At 45.8% G+C, this 15,368-nt stretch overlaps 1 protein-coding gene across 2 annotated transcripts in view; it reads right to left on the reverse strand.

The window, feature by feature from the left end:
- Positions 1-15,368, reverse strand: part of vps13b (vacuolar protein sorting 13 homolog B) — a 284,391-nt gene that overhangs the window by 40,395 nt on the left and 228,628 nt on the right. For both annotated transcript variants that reach the window (XM_078095599.1, XM_078095600.1), the window contains exons 42-46: positions 8,975-9,171; positions 7,200-7,381; positions 6,634-6,854; positions 6,395-6,526; positions 1,411-1,572 (exon numbers count right to left, since the gene is read on the reverse strand). In XM_078095599.1, the coding sequence (XP_077951725.1) occupies positions 1,411-1,572; positions 6,395-6,526; positions 6,634-6,854; positions 7,200-7,381; positions 8,975-9,171 (894 nt within the window). The remainder of the gene's footprint in view (positions 1-1,410; positions 1,573-6,394; positions 6,527-6,633; positions 6,855-7,199; positions 7,382-8,974; positions 9,172-15,368) is intronic.

Genomic DNA, 15,368 nt, shown 5'->3' on the forward strand with positions numbered 1-15,368 from the left:
TGACTTACTTGACTTACTGCGAGCAATTATGGCCATGTCTTTTTTCAAACTCGACTTTCTCACACTCGCCAGGGAACACATGGGGGTCCTGAAACATGTGCGCACCAAACATACGCACACACACACACACATGCCATAGATTGCCAGCCCACCCTCCACTCAACCTCAAAACCACAAAGGGTTAAATATAATCAATCTTCTTTAACAATGCTGTCAGGGCACTGTCTGGGAGCGCTGACAGACACACACACACACACACACCCAGATAGTGGCTGCACGCTGATGATGGTGTGTGTAAACCTCTGTGAGCCAGTGGGCAGTGTGTGTATGCTAAAGTCAATGAGTATGGATTACGTTACATATTTACACACACACACACACACACACACACACACACACACACACACACACACAGAACGTGTGTTTGTAGGTACCATGTGTGCATAATGCGTAGCGCTTAGGCTAAGCCTTTAGAAAGGTGCCACCGTAAACATAATTAATTATATTTAGGACAGCCTTCAAAAGGTTCCACCAGAGCCCCTAGGATCTATCCAGAATCTCTCAAATTTCCAAAGGTGCTAACAAGAGCCCAGGCAGGAGTCCCATGAGGCTGCTAAAGAGCTGGTGATAATCCAAAATCATGGTTCACTTTTGCAGTTTTTGAGGAGGTGGGGTGGAAGGATATCTTAACACTTTTGTTTCATGAAGAACTCTTTCTTCGAAAAAGGGCTCTTTGGATGATGAGGGTTCTTAGTCAGCCTCACAAAAAAGGTTCATTGGAAGCAATTGCTTTTCGGTAAACTCTCAGCTCTTCAGGAAGAACCCTTCTGGAACCAGGTTTCGAAAAGGAAGACCTGTGGTAAAGTACCTTAATTCTGCATTCCCTCTAATGTCCACCAGGGGGGACTCTTCCGGTCCGACGAGACAAAATGTCTCCACTTCTCTCTGGATTTATTCTCTTAATAAACATTGTAAACATGAGTTTATGGTCTCAAGCTGTAGTTTCAAGTCTTATTCAATACAGCATGATGTTCATTTAGTAAATGATGGCCCATTTAAATATGCCATGAAGCTGTGTATGCTTTAGAGTGGGGCTACCTCATCTAGTGTTGTCTGTTCAGTACGTGTTTGTCTTAGGACTTTTAGGACAACCTTTGTACAGATAAATGAAAAAATAAAGTACTTTTATGTTAAAAAAGAAAAGATATATGCGTATGCTTGTCTGTGCTCCGCGTATATACATTAAGGATGTGCTAATGTATTTCTGGATATACTGCATTGTGTGTGTGTGTGTGTGCGTGTGCACAAGAGCATGTGTGTGGGCATTCAAAATCACAATCAAAATCACAGGGCTGAGGGCCATCAAATATTTCCCAGGCTCTGGGCTTCAGGTATGTGTGTGTGTGGTACCTGAGGGGACTTGTGGGATCTCCAGCTGTACTGGTGACTGTGGACGCTGGCCAGCAACAAATTCTCATCTGTGTCCACCTGGCCAAAGCGCAGCGTCTCGTGGGTGTCGTTACAGATCACATAGTGGCTGAAGACCAGCTCCTCAGCCTCCGGGTTCCCACTCTGAGAGAGAAAACGGGGGGGGGGGGGGGGGGGTTGATGGAAGGAGAGAAAGAAGCAGCGGGAAATGAGAAAGGGAACTGCTTGTGAATAAAAGCAAATGCTTCCACGTGTTTATGTTGAGTGTACTATGCATGCACAGTGTGTGTGTAGTGTGTATAAGCACATTTACAGGTGTCAATGTATGTATCCTAAAGATGCAGATCTCGGTAGTGGAGCTGCCAGTCAGCTAGAGAAAGACATGACTAATGTCACCCCTGGGAGCTGCAAAACCTCAATAGGGGAGTGAATCACATCGCAGTCTGACAGCTATGCAGGCTGGAGCAGCTTTAGACGTGGCTTTTGAGGCCAAATCCACCCCTCCAGGAGGCCTCTCCCTTGACCAAAACTCAACTATGTTTTTATTTGAAATCCTTTGTAGAGAAGCTACATTTTGGCCGTAAGATAAACAAAGTATGAGATGTCAACTCAAATGGCAGCATTGTTTATTTGTGCATTTTGTCTCAGTGCAAAGCAGACCACTCAACAGACATTCCTGTGAAATATATTGTGGTTTGTCAGGGAGAAAAACAATATGGTAATAGGTCCGGCCCAACTACAGCAATGGGGTCAACGAGAAAGCCTCACAGAAAATAGGATTTGTTCCGAGTCGCACAGGGACGCCCTCCGCTCACACATCACCTCGCATGTGAGAGTGAAGAGCTTCCTGGCCTGCTCTTGAGAAACGCCGGTTTAACAGGGAGAGATGAGTGTGTCCAGTCTCCTGTGATAGGAATTCAAGTACACAAATTTCAAAACAGCACGCAGTTTGCATGCGAGTAGGATGGCGAGAGCGTGGGCGAAAGTGCATGTGTGAGTTTTTACTTGAGTTCCTTCCAGAGGCTCTCAGGCCCTGACGGGATCTCTCCTGCACACCCCTCCCTCTCTCAGACTGTGGCTCAGACAGCTTCTCAATAACTACTCAGCTATCCTAACAAAGAGGGACCCTAGCCCGCTGTATACTTTTAAATGGCAGGGGGTTGATGCTTAAGAGAGGCTGGCAGTAAAAGCTCAGGGTCTGACTGCCAAGCACGTTCAGGGCCCCGGGGTTGTTGATGCGATTGAAAACGTATGGGAAAGTTTACACCATTAAAACAGAACACTTCATGATAGATGAGAGAGTGAGAGAGAGCAAAATATGGACGGACGGGACAGCTGCGACAGTGGGTTCAAATCCATTTCCAGTTTTATAGTGGAACACTATCTGCGCTCCCATAGGAATCTGACACTGCGATTTACAAACTTCCTGCTGCCATCCCTAAGATGGCATCCCTAAGCCTGCTCTTTGATGGTATCACCTTTCTGGTCCGATTCACGAGGCAATGCGATACGCACGTCACAAAAGCTCCCTGCTGTAATCATGATCACCTTCTGTCTATCCAGGGGCTTTAAGTGGACAAACATTGGGACAAAAATATTTAAACAGTCAACACGTCTTCCTTGTTAAAGAGCTTGAGATGACAGCTTCTTCTCCAGACGCGCTCCTACTGGAAATCAAAGGATCCATTACGCTAATCCATCCGGGTTTGGTTACTTTTCATAGAGTTGAGCCAAGATCTGCATGGCACAAATAATAAATGGCAAGGTACAGTAAAATGTCTGGAAGTAATGACAGTCAGTCAAAAGAAATACTAATGAAACAAGATGCCATGGAGGAGATAGTGAAATCAGGAAAAAGGGACATAATGAAACAATAATCAGACTCTCCATGTCATGCTGTAGACGACCCTCGCCCACACATTTGGCACAAACAGGAACCTGATCTCTCTATCAATTTCTTTCCGGTTGCAAAGGACAGGAGGAACATTCCTGTTGTTTCAATTGCACATGTAAGCAGCCTGTGAAGTTCTGTGAGAAAGCAGAGTGTGTAAATACTACTGGGCTTTCGTGTGGCTTTCCACCAAAGCCACTTCCCAGTGGTGAGGCGCTGTTATGCGGGGGGGCGGCAAAGATTGAAAGTGGGACTAGGGACAGAATTGAAAATGGAGGCCTGAGGTTAGAGTGGTGGGGGGCTGAGGTTGGGGCCATATGAGCAAAGAGAAGACATACATGAGGGAGAACGTTTTTGATAGAATTATTTATCCTTTCTTTGGAACTTAGAAGCCTTCTGTAGAACTGCAGTTTGACCGTAGCTTTATAAACAAATACTGCACCAGACCAAGCTTTTAGTTTTAGGAATGTTATATTTAAAGCTCAATTTGGAAAGTAATTGGTGAATGGACTTCAACGGAGGCATCACTTTTTTTGTTTTTTAAAGCTCTTCACAAACTTGCGCGCTGATGGCGCTGGCCTCCCCGGTGGGAGCAACTCCGGGTTCAGCATCTTGTTCAGGGACAGAACAACCCAGGGATTGAACCTCCAGCCCAGTTGTCAGTGGACAATCTGATGGACCTCATGTGCAAAATCCAACTTGACTCGACTTGAGGACTTGATTGGGGGTTGGAGCGCAAGCAAAGCGCTGCAGGAGAGGTAAGGTAGAGGAGGGCCTTGGAACATGCAGAGTATCATAATACTTGTAATATATATCTATATTCATGTTGGCATATATACTTGTGACTGTCAGATAGACATTGAAGATGTTATCATTGGCACAAGAGTCCATGTTACCATGACAACAACTGTACATCATAACTTATCATGGCTCTATGAGAATAAATTGCAACCATACACTAAGGAAGCTCTTCTGTATATATTTATTGCTGCATCTGGAAGTGCTCCAGCTGTTCTGGTTGGGGTGGTCTGGTATGACCATGTCTGGGTTGTGAGGTTTCAGAAGTGTGGTAGTTGAGGAATCTTCTCTACGGTTAAATGCTGAACCCTACGGGTCCTATGGGCCACATCACAGCGGGCCTGGCTGCCAGCCTTGACACCAGGAAACATGAAAATCACTGAAACAATTATACACGTTGGGATACATCCTTCTGTTGCGGAGAGACACGCCTGTTAACATTTCCAACTGCTTCTGATTACGTCTTCAATTAGGATCAAGTTTGTTCTGTGCATGGACAATGTGTGCGCATGAGTGTTTCAGGAATGTGATCTCCAGCAGATCAAAAGGTACATTTAGGCTTAACCGGTCCTTTACATCCACATAACGACCAGACGGATTCGGGTTTAATCATTTATCATCATTTTAACTCACAAGATGTTATTTCAGTGAAAACACCAAAAAGGGAAACAACATTTCATGACCTAAGTGTTCGCAACTTTCTCTGAAGTGGACAAAAATATTTATGAAGAGTGTTTTCTTAAAAAAAAAAAAAAAAGTCAGTACTAAAGTCAGAGTCAGTACTTTGTACTTGAGCCCTCTCTTCCCCTTACTCCAGAGCCTCTAAACCCACATGCAGCACATTTGCCTTATAATTATAGCGTGTTTTTTTTGCCCTTGTGTGCAGCAAAGTGGGAAAGGCTGGAGCTAGTTAAAAGGTTTGGTACAGTTTACAAGGCTGCTGCTGTTTAGACCAATCAAGACAATACAGCGGGATTATTCACTTTATGACTCAATCCTGTACACCGGTGGACATGTAAATACAACCTTCGGGGCCTTGACTTTGTGAAGAAAGGTATTCTGTGTGCGTCTCTCTGCGTGAGTATTGTTAACCTCTATTTTGGCCTCCAGATATTGGGCAAAGATGGCGTTCAAAAAGCCAAACGTATCCCCCAATCAGTAGGCTATCAGTAAAAGCTTTGGCAAAAGGCAGCAACTAATGAAGCATGCCTTGTTGTGTAAAGCCCACCATGGATACCAGCAGGTCCAAAACAGTCCAGTAAAGCTGCAATATGACCATTCATTACAACGCCGCTAGCACTTCCAAAATCTTATTTATGGCTGAATTAACTAGCAGAAATAGGGAACATTCGCTAGCATGAGCTACATGATGCAATGATGCAGCCAAGGGTCAATTACCCCATTACCCAACGCGGCCGGTTTAAGCTTTTGATGAGTCAACGATGCCACCGATGTGAAAACAAAGGGATTAAACTGCTAGCCAGAACGATCATTTTACAGTGGATTTTCTATACAACTCGTTTCATTTTATTTCCCACAGGTAACAGAACACCTGGCAGTGTGAGTGTGCATGCATGTAAAACCATGAGAGTACTTGGATGTCTCCAGGAGCCAGCGCATGAGTCAGCAGAGCCACAGCTGAGCGGAGCCATGACAGGGCATGCAAAGCCAAAGAGGCCAGGGTGTGGGTTTGTTCAAGCACGTAGACAAATGGGTGGAGGACTCGGGCCAGATGAAGTCTCGGCAGATGCCAGCATTCGAGTTTTACCGTGTTTTCATGGACATTGCTTCACACCGGAATATATCCTGGCTAACAGAGCTGGGAACTGAGAGATGAGGACGACTCTCTAGTCGGAGCTCCTGGTGAAGTGAACAGCTTTTTAAGTTTTATCGTCGCTGGCCTACAACCCCAAACCACTCTCATGAAATTCACTTTATTGAGTTTGTTTAGCCGATTCTCGGTCTAGGACAAGATACATTATTACTGTGTATTCTCTAATATCATAGCTGTATGCAAGTGGTAGTGATATCTCCCTGTTATGGCAGATCTCCGAAGGTATCCCACTATTTACTATTGCAACTATTACTGTTACACTTGATTATGTTATCCTCTAATATGGCTACCACCACAGAGCCGCTGATGTTAGGTGAAATTACCTTTGTACAATGACATGTAGGAAATCAACCAGTTTGCATCTGGTCATGGAGCTCATACTTTGTGGTGTTCTCTGGAGTGTATTTGAATATTAAGTGTACATAAAGGTATCTCTTGGTTACCTGTTGCCAGCCGTGCAGGGCAGTGTCCACGGTGTGTATGGCGTACTGGCTGATATTGAGGAACACAGGCTCCACAAACACATTTACATCCAGCGTGGTGTTCTGGGGGCAGCTTGTAGCTGCAGCTTGGCCCTGAAACACACATAACAAAAAAGATCAATAGGAAAAACATCTAAATGAACTGAGTGCTTTGAATAAAAAACATCCAGGCAGACAAACTGGCATAAACCGCGGTCTACCTGTAGTACGCAAGGCTGCAGGATCTGGAGGCGTGTCAAATTTCGATACTCCAGCAGCTTGCAGTCCAGCTGGGTGGAGAAACTGAACTCCTGACACCGAAGTGGCCCACTGCTCCACTGGCGCAGGAAGACCCGCGGATCCCGAGCGCTGCTCACCATGAACTCCTGCTCCTGAGGCAACTTCCTGTCTGGCAGGAAGGGACGAAGCTGTCTCGGTGGAACTGAGAGCAGACACAGTGTTTGTATTAAGACACTAGACTGATCAAAACATTACAAAAAGCCAATAATAATCAACTTCTCTTTAACCCTGTACTGGCTGTACATTTTAATTGGGTCTACATTCATGAATTTAACTTAAGTTCTATCAACACAAATAAAGGTTATATAGGTGCAGGCTGTGCACTGCTGCACTGGCTGTGTGTGTGTTTTGGAGCGACAGAGGTAGAGAACTATTAACCTTTATCTATAAATGTGCAGAAATGCCAGGTTTAAAAAGAGCTGGTTGAGATTAAAATATTGTTTTGGAACACAAATGTCAAAGTCCTTCTGCGTGTTCTGCATCCTACCTGTGCCCAGCTGCTCCAGATGGTGGCAGAGGCGAATCTCCAGCTGGGCCAGCTGGAGTGACACGCCCAGGGAGGGGACGAACCAGGGTGCAAAGCAGGAGTCAACGCGGGTGCAGGCCGCCAACGCAGTGGGGGACACCAACTGATCGCAGTGCAGCTGGGACCCGGACTCACTATCCGAACTGGAGGGGGAAGAGGAGGCACAGCAGATCAGATTTGGTGGTGCTGCTGTCTGGAAAAACCACAACAGAATACTGAAAGCAGAAAATAAAAACAACTCAGGAACTGAATGCACTGAACTTTACATTATTTCATAGGAAAATAATAATGGATGAAAACAAGAGGAATATACGACTAGCAAGCGTTTCTTGATTTTCTATCAAATCTGTTTGGAAAAATCAAAAGCACCGGGCGCAGCTGTGGAATTACATCCAGGCCACAACAATTCTAACCACTAATTAAAATAGTCTGATCCTCATTTGTAGCTGAACGTTCCAGTCTCCTGCCCGCCGAGTTACAAATTGCGCGACATCCTTGTCACCAATCTACAGAGGAGATAAACGCTGCAATTATTGAAACAAAAGGGGGGACACAGTATGAAGGGGGCCTTGTTACTGCCGCAAAGTCCAGGGGAGCCTCTCCGTGAACATTAATTGCATGTCATGGTTGATGATGGGGAATTGAAGGTAGTTAAAGTCAATGACCATTTTCTCTATAATTTGCTGCTACCATGATCCACCATAAAAGATGGAAAACGGTCAGAAACGCTCACAACGAGAGATAAGCATCATACGATGACAATTGACATATGATAGTTGGCGTGGCAGCACGCCAACTTTTTTTCTCGCTGGAAACTAAAGTATAAGGCAGATGAAACAGGCGAGTAAGGAACTCAGTTTTGATTCAAAAAGACAAATAATTTAAACATAAAGGAAATGTAGTGTTTGGGCTATGATTTTTAATGAAATGCAAATGTTTATTTTGCTTTACACTATATCTGGTGTTGCTAGTACTTTTTTCTTTTTTTCTTCTCTTACAGGTTTTTATTCCTTCCTCTCTACTCCTCTGGAGCTCTCTAAGTCACACAGAATGTGGGCTTGGCAATTCTTGAAAAAAAGTAAAAAAAAGTTCTCGAAATCCCGAGAGAAAGTGAGAGAGAGAGAGGTTGGGGGAGGGAGAGACAAAGACAGAGAGAGAGAGAGAGGGGGGGATACAAATTAAGATGAGGAAGGAATGGTGAAAAAGACTGAAATGAAAAATAGTTGAAGCGCTGAAGATGTGACGGGTTGAGCCGTGAGAGAGATGAAGACAGGAAACAGTTGTAGTGAGAAGAGGGGAGTAAAAGCCCCGTTGAGGCGGCAAGAGCTCTTTGCAGGCCTGGACCAACCGGTCCAACCCATCACAGCTCAGCTCGGCCCAACCCACACCAGGTCTGGGAACTCACAAACTAACCCAAAAGGGGGCTCTCCGCTCCTCTTGCTTCTCCTTGAGCTACCCCCTCGATTAGATACACTCAAGGTAAGCAGGAAGGAATCCGGATGGGCCCTGACAGGCACTTGGTGTGCTGGGAAATCTCATTAGGCCGGTCTGAACGCCTTCCAAGCCCGCTCCCTGCTCCTGCACGCCAGATGTGGGGCGAGGGACACATTGCTGGCTCTTTGTGCTCGGCGCTCTCTCTCTGTCTCCTCCCCTCTCTCTCTCTGCTTTCCCTCCCACTGGACGGCACACGTACTGCGCACAGATACAGCTAAATATACGCCGGCTCGCCCCCCCACCTCTGCTCATCTCCTCCCTCTCCGTTATTGTTGAGGACTATCCTCCACAGGTCTGAAGCCACCAGCTCCTTCTGTTGGTCGGTGAGGCTAAGGCTGGGCAGCTGCAGCTGGCAGGCGCTGCTCTCCGAGAGGCTGAACTCCCGGTACGGGATGAAGGCCTGCTGGAGCTCGTCCCAGTACTCAAGGCTGCACGGTACCTGAAAGCAAAAGACACAGGCAATGACTTACATATGTAGCTCCCGGATATGTATCTCATTTAGGTTTTTATGTGTCCTCCATAAATCAGGGTAATGGTCTCAGATTAAAGTTTATTTTAACACATGATGTGTAATATGGTGACGTTGTGAAGTAGTGTGGGATCATGGGAGTTGTTGTCTCCGCTACTCTTGCATTCAATGCAGTTAGCCTCTCCTTAAAGATTCATTTAGTGTTCAGGTTTTTACCACCGAGGTCTCTTCTCCCAAAGAGACAATATTATCAAAGCTGATGAAGGCAGTTTATGTTAGGAGCAGTGTGTAGCATTAACTTAGTTTCAGTGTTTCCATAATATAAGAGGGGGGCGCTCCCCTAAAATTACCCCCCACCCCCTAAAAGGGTGCAATTAAAAAATTTGTATACTGGGAAATTTTTTCCACCTCACAGCACCGGAGAAACAACATTTTGTGTAAAAGGATAAGGCTGAGATGAAAAGGGGCTAGGAGCTCTCTTACATCTGCTTGTGCAAACAAAAAAGATACGTCTGAAAGGATTTAAAAGGTTTTTTTCAGCCATTCTTCTCATTTGTTGAGCAAACACAGTCTGACTGGTGGACAATGTCACAAAGGATACTATGACAGCTCTTTCCCGTGCTTTTGTTAATGCAAATCCTACTTAAACCTGTGGATGCTCCCCATAGAGAGACACATTTTCGAGGAACCAAAGACACTGATGTGCTCTCTCCTATCCCTTTGGGTTACATGATTATAGGCCTACCTCAAATATACACCAGCTGAGTTTGTTTCGGTTAAAGATATATGGTTTTGTTTCAGAATTGCGTCTACCAAGTTACACATAAAGGATGAAGCAGTGGTCTGCTAATCATCCATCACTGTTTACTGTTCATACAGGACACAGGAATTCCCCGGCTCGGGGAAGGTATAAGCAGTATATTTTGTTGAATAGCGTTTGCTTTACTACCTTTAATTCTACTCACCCATCTTTTATTTCTCATCTAGTCTGAAAAAAACAAACAACCCCCAACGCAGCAAGACAAACTATGTCTGCATGACTGAACCCCGGGCCATGTATGCTACGAGGGAGCCATTAGCCTGGAAGGTTCTGAGCTGTTTCTCACACTGAATAACAATCAGCTTGTGTGAACAGACACTGTGGCTACACTCGGCACTCACACATCGTGCCAGAATTAGCATAAATGTGTCTGGTGCTCCTGTGTGAACTAAACGCAGGTTCTCACGTTCCCTCGGCCAGCTGCGCCACACTGATGGATCAGAGATGGCAGGGAGCTTTTTGTAGCACACCTGAAGGATGCCAGGCGGTAAGAGGTGTGTGTGTGTTGTATCTGGGTGAGCGAGGGCATTTGTCCAAGCACATGCGTCTTTGACATCCAATTACTGTTAACCAAGGTATCTATGCTCCCCGGGCGCAGACCAAACCCCACTTAACTGTCAACAAGTCTGTGTGCGGGTATGGGAGAACTTTTGTGCTCACAAAACGTGTGTGTGTGCTGTGGGGCTGCTGTACTGTTCGGGGAGGAATGCATGAGGTAACCGTGAGCTTACATCATGTATGAAATGCCACACAGGTTTTCCTGGAATCCACTCCTCATAACTGTACCCAACAAGAGCGGTGCACCCTAACCCCAAAATCACTGACTCTCAGCGAAACTAAGAGGGTTTTTTTCACACATGACGGCATGCAGACACAAATATGCGAGGTGCATGCATGGTACGGTGCATGGAACACATTTGCATGGCTGAACGTGCATCATGTTCTCTTTGACCTTTGAAAAGTGGAGATGAATTTGATAACCAGCTCTCAACAGAATTATTTTAATGGAGATCTTGGAAAAAGAACCCCCTCAAAATATATATATATTTTTTAGCTACATTTGAGTTGGACGTCTGGCAAAGGTTTCTGGGAGGAAAAGGCACCTGTGTATATGTCAAACGGATTGTGTATACGTGTCCACGTATAATTTCCTGTATGAAAGACAATACGCCTGTATACACGTGTGTATACACAGGTGTGCGCACGTATGTGAGTGCGTGATACAGTCCGGCCAGCGTCGGTTTCCGCTGCCTGATTGTGTGTGTACCTTATCTGATAAACAACATGTAACCCTGAATAGCTGACATTCCCCTTTGGCTGAAAGGGGTGCAATCTGTGTTCCCTTCAATTTTATAGAGCATAATATTCAAAAACTCTGTATGAACGCATTGAAATCCAGGACTGTTGGCAGCATTGTGTACACACACATCTGATTTCCATCCCTGTCACCCAGAACCTGTTCCTGCCAAACCGCAACATACTTCTCTGCATGGAGTTACTTCTCTGGGGCTGATTGACCAATCACAGTCTCTCCCTCAAATAGAAGGGTTAACTGAAGGCAGGCAAAACTAAAGCAAATACACAACACAGAAATGATTTCAATTTCCGTGATGGACCCAGGTGCAATCGCTGCTGAAGTTTAAACATGTCCGAGGAACTGAAGACTCCCCGAGCTCCCAGCTGAGGCTGCGGCCGCCGACCGCCGTTGCTCCTATTAACAATATCAACACTGCTATTAGGTCTTTTGTTATTCCACTGATGCCTATGTGTCCGAAAAATCCACTGCTAGCTACCTTTTATCAGCCAGTGGACTAATTGAATTGACGTCGGCTTGAGCAAATGTTTACACAGGAGATGTAATGAAAATTGTTCTGAAAACGACTCCCGCTATGCTGTCTCAGGTGGGCTAATGAAGGTTAACAATAATCGGAATGGAAAATCCCACGCTGAGATCCTCGCGATCCACTTTCCCTCTTTTTTCCTCTGTAATGCCAAACCTTTTGGTGGACGAGGTGTAAAAGCTCCAGATCAAATTAACCAAACGGACGGTCTTGTGTTTTCAAAGTGCATTGGGTGTGAGTAACGCAGGTCCGGCTGAGCGCCGTTCCAGAGAAACATCAGTGAGATCTCTTTTTATCCCCTTTGCTCGTACCCCCCTGTAAACGAGATGAAACAGGGGGGGTGAAAGGGGGACCTGCGATTCTCGTGATAACAACAATGGCAGCAACAACAGCTGCAGAAGTGGTTACGACGCGAAGGTTCACGTCAGGCCACAGAGCTTTAACGATATCGGTCCCAGGCCCAGCAGGGCTCGCAATGGCAGCGCGAAAGCCCTGCCGGGGCATGAAAGCCTATCCCACAGCGCCATGTACGGAGAAGCAACAGCAGGGGACCAGATGGGGTGATGTTTGCAATTTTGGGGCAGCCGCCCAAACAACAAAGGGATGATCACATCTATTTGCATATTGGGAAAAAAGGAGAATGACTACATGCTGAGGCTGAACTCCACTTTAACAAACTGCACCTTCTCCTGGCAGGCGGAATCATCAGCTCCCGTGTTTACTCCCGGTTTCTCAGGCTTTCAGAGCCCCGCAGAGAGGCAGCGAATCGACAGAGAGACCCACGGAAAAAGGGAGCAGTGAGGACACCTGCTTATGATTCAGAGGGCTGGACCACACGCCGTGAGAAGGTGAGAATGAGTCACCCTCTATCCCCTCCTCATCACCCGGGCCCTCTAAGGGCGGGGTGCGTTTCCTGCCTGTAGAGGGCACGTGTGATGATGAGGAAATAGAAGGCCCCCACCCCCCTCCCGAAACCAATCACTCATGGTTACCCTTCTACTGTGTGTAAAAAAACAGTGCAGGACAGCAATTTAACTTGGAGTAATGGAAGGTTTCGAATTCCCCGTCCGATACACTGGAACCAGTTGGGAAACCACAACTATTCAAATGCAGGAAATCGCGGTTTTATAAAATGTTAATTTGATCTGCTCCGGGGGGACAAGTGAGCAGCAACGCCCCCCCCCCCCCCCCTCCCCTCTCCCAGCCCCACCTTCCATCAATTCAGATGGGTGGAGGTGGGGAGCAAAGGAAAGAAGGAGGGGGTGAGAAAAGCAGTGAGAGGAGAGAGAAGGGCAGGACGAGTAAAATGAAAAGACAAAGAAAAAATGATGAGGAGCCACTTTTATTTCGTTCTCCCCGGGCTCTCTGTCCACCTGTCATCAAACAGACTGAGATAAAGAACAAGACAGCTCGATGCTACGATCCCTCTCTCCCTCTGGGTTTCTATCTTTTTCCAATGCCTCTCACTTTCCATTTCTCTAACCGTTCAGCGGCCACAGTGTCATTTTAGAGGCCAAATCCTTTTGGAACTTAAACTAGACCATTACGGTTTTGTTTTTATCACTGTGTTTAAAAGGCTTCTTTTAGCCATTCTTCTCACTTGTTGTGCAAACACAGTCTGACTGGTGGACAATGTCACAGGACACAAAATATGAATCTAAAATTGATTGATTCAATGCTTGACAATCATTCATTTTAAAGGAAATGCACTTTTATTATTTTATTTAATCATCTCTTTCAATAAACAATGAAGGTTATCATTTTAAGGTTGTTAAAATGCCCCCAGCTGCGGAAGTGTCCCAGCGTGGATGAGACTTGATGTGGGTTTTACACAAACATAAGCTAAAGAGTTAGGACAGTCACTCCTTAAAAGTGGTTTCTTTTTCTCTTTTACAACTCGTTAAGACACTTTTGTTAGGTGTTAATAAGCATCTTTACGTTTCTCCGCCCTCCTCTCCATCCTATCCGCACACAAAGAGTATTCGGACCCTCCTCTCCTCATCACTCCCCCACCGTGAATCATTACCTGATTCCTTTTAACAGACTTGTCAGACGAGCCAGATGACACAACACGCGCAGCATAAGATGAGGAAACCAAATGTTCAAATCTGTCTGCAGTCACAGAGAAGGAAGCACACATCTCCACACTATCTGCAGCCCTCATATTTGAAACAACACTGTGAAAGTGAGCGATGCACCTCTCTTCGATGAACCCTCTCCCTTGAACTATAGAAAGGACGACACCTCCACCCGTTTTCATCTCTCTCCAATCCCTCTTTCCAGTGTATCCACAACCCCCCCCCCCCCCCCCCCCTTCCTCTGTCATACATCAGCCCCCTAGCTCTCCACTGTAACTCAATATGTGGCCAATCAGCGAGAGGCTTTGGAGTTTCGCTCATTATAGACTTTACAGCTGTAGGGCCGGGAAGCCAGACATCTGCACCACCTTCCAGTACCATGTCCGTCCGGGGCCGACGTGAACAGACCAGAAGAGACATCTGCGCTGTAGGTGAAATGATTATGGGAGTCCGGGAAGGAATCGGAGAGATAAAGGGGAGAATGTGCTGGGGTGGGAAACTGCTGCAGATGGAGGAAGCGAAAAAGAAAAGAGAAAAAAAGAGAAAAGGAAGCTTAACGCCAAGGCTTGCACATGTTATTAAGGGGCTGGGGATGTGATAAAACTACGTAATTCATTCCAGTAATAACAAGAGACCATGTTGTGACGGGATCACACCAGCTGCAATCTGACCAGGTGCTGAATGCTGCCTTCCTCACTTCTGACCCACCGGCTTCGACCCTACCGTCTATCACACCCCTCAACCGTGGTGCATGGAGTAGAGAGGGTGCGCCGGGAACCGCAGGGTTGGCGGTTTGAACCCCGGCTGCTCCATGTCCAATGCCAAAGTGTCCCTGAGCAAGACACCCAACCCCTAACTGCTCCCCGGGCGCCTTTAAGGCACCACACTGCTCCCACTGTGTGGGTTAGGGTTAAATGCAGAGAACAATTTCCTGTATGTGTAAAATAATACTTGGCAATAAAAATGGCTTCTTCTTCAATGACTGCATCCAGTGACGCAATTGTGGTGACGAACAACAGATTTTTCATCAAAAGAGACATGGAACGTTTTAAGTAGCTTCTATATCCCATTGCTATAATGTCATCTTTTATTCTATTACATTTGTTAGCTATCCTTGCATTGCGTTTCCCTGTAAGTCGCTGGAGGGATGATCATCACCTTCTGCTTCCACGTAACTTTATAAGACCTTTGTACGAAAGAATTCGTAAGAACCTAAATAACGGCAGAAATTAAAACAGCATCTGACTTAACATAACCAAAACAAGCTGTGAAACTTGATATGGGAAGGAAAAAGAACAGGAACAATGCATTAGTTCAGCAACAGTACTGGATTAGGCGTAGCTAATGGGATGACAAAAAACATGTTTTGTATATTGTATTACCAGAAATGCCGTTCCTATTTGCATGGTCAATAAATAAAAGAACACT

The sequence above is a fragment of the Gasterosteus aculeatus genome, chromosome 20 (assembly GCF_964276395.1).
Source record: "Gasterosteus aculeatus chromosome 20, fGasAcu3.hap1.1, whole genome shotgun sequence".
Classification (NCBI taxonomy): Eukaryota; Metazoa; Chordata; class Actinopteri; order Perciformes; family Gasterosteidae; genus Gasterosteus; species Gasterosteus aculeatus.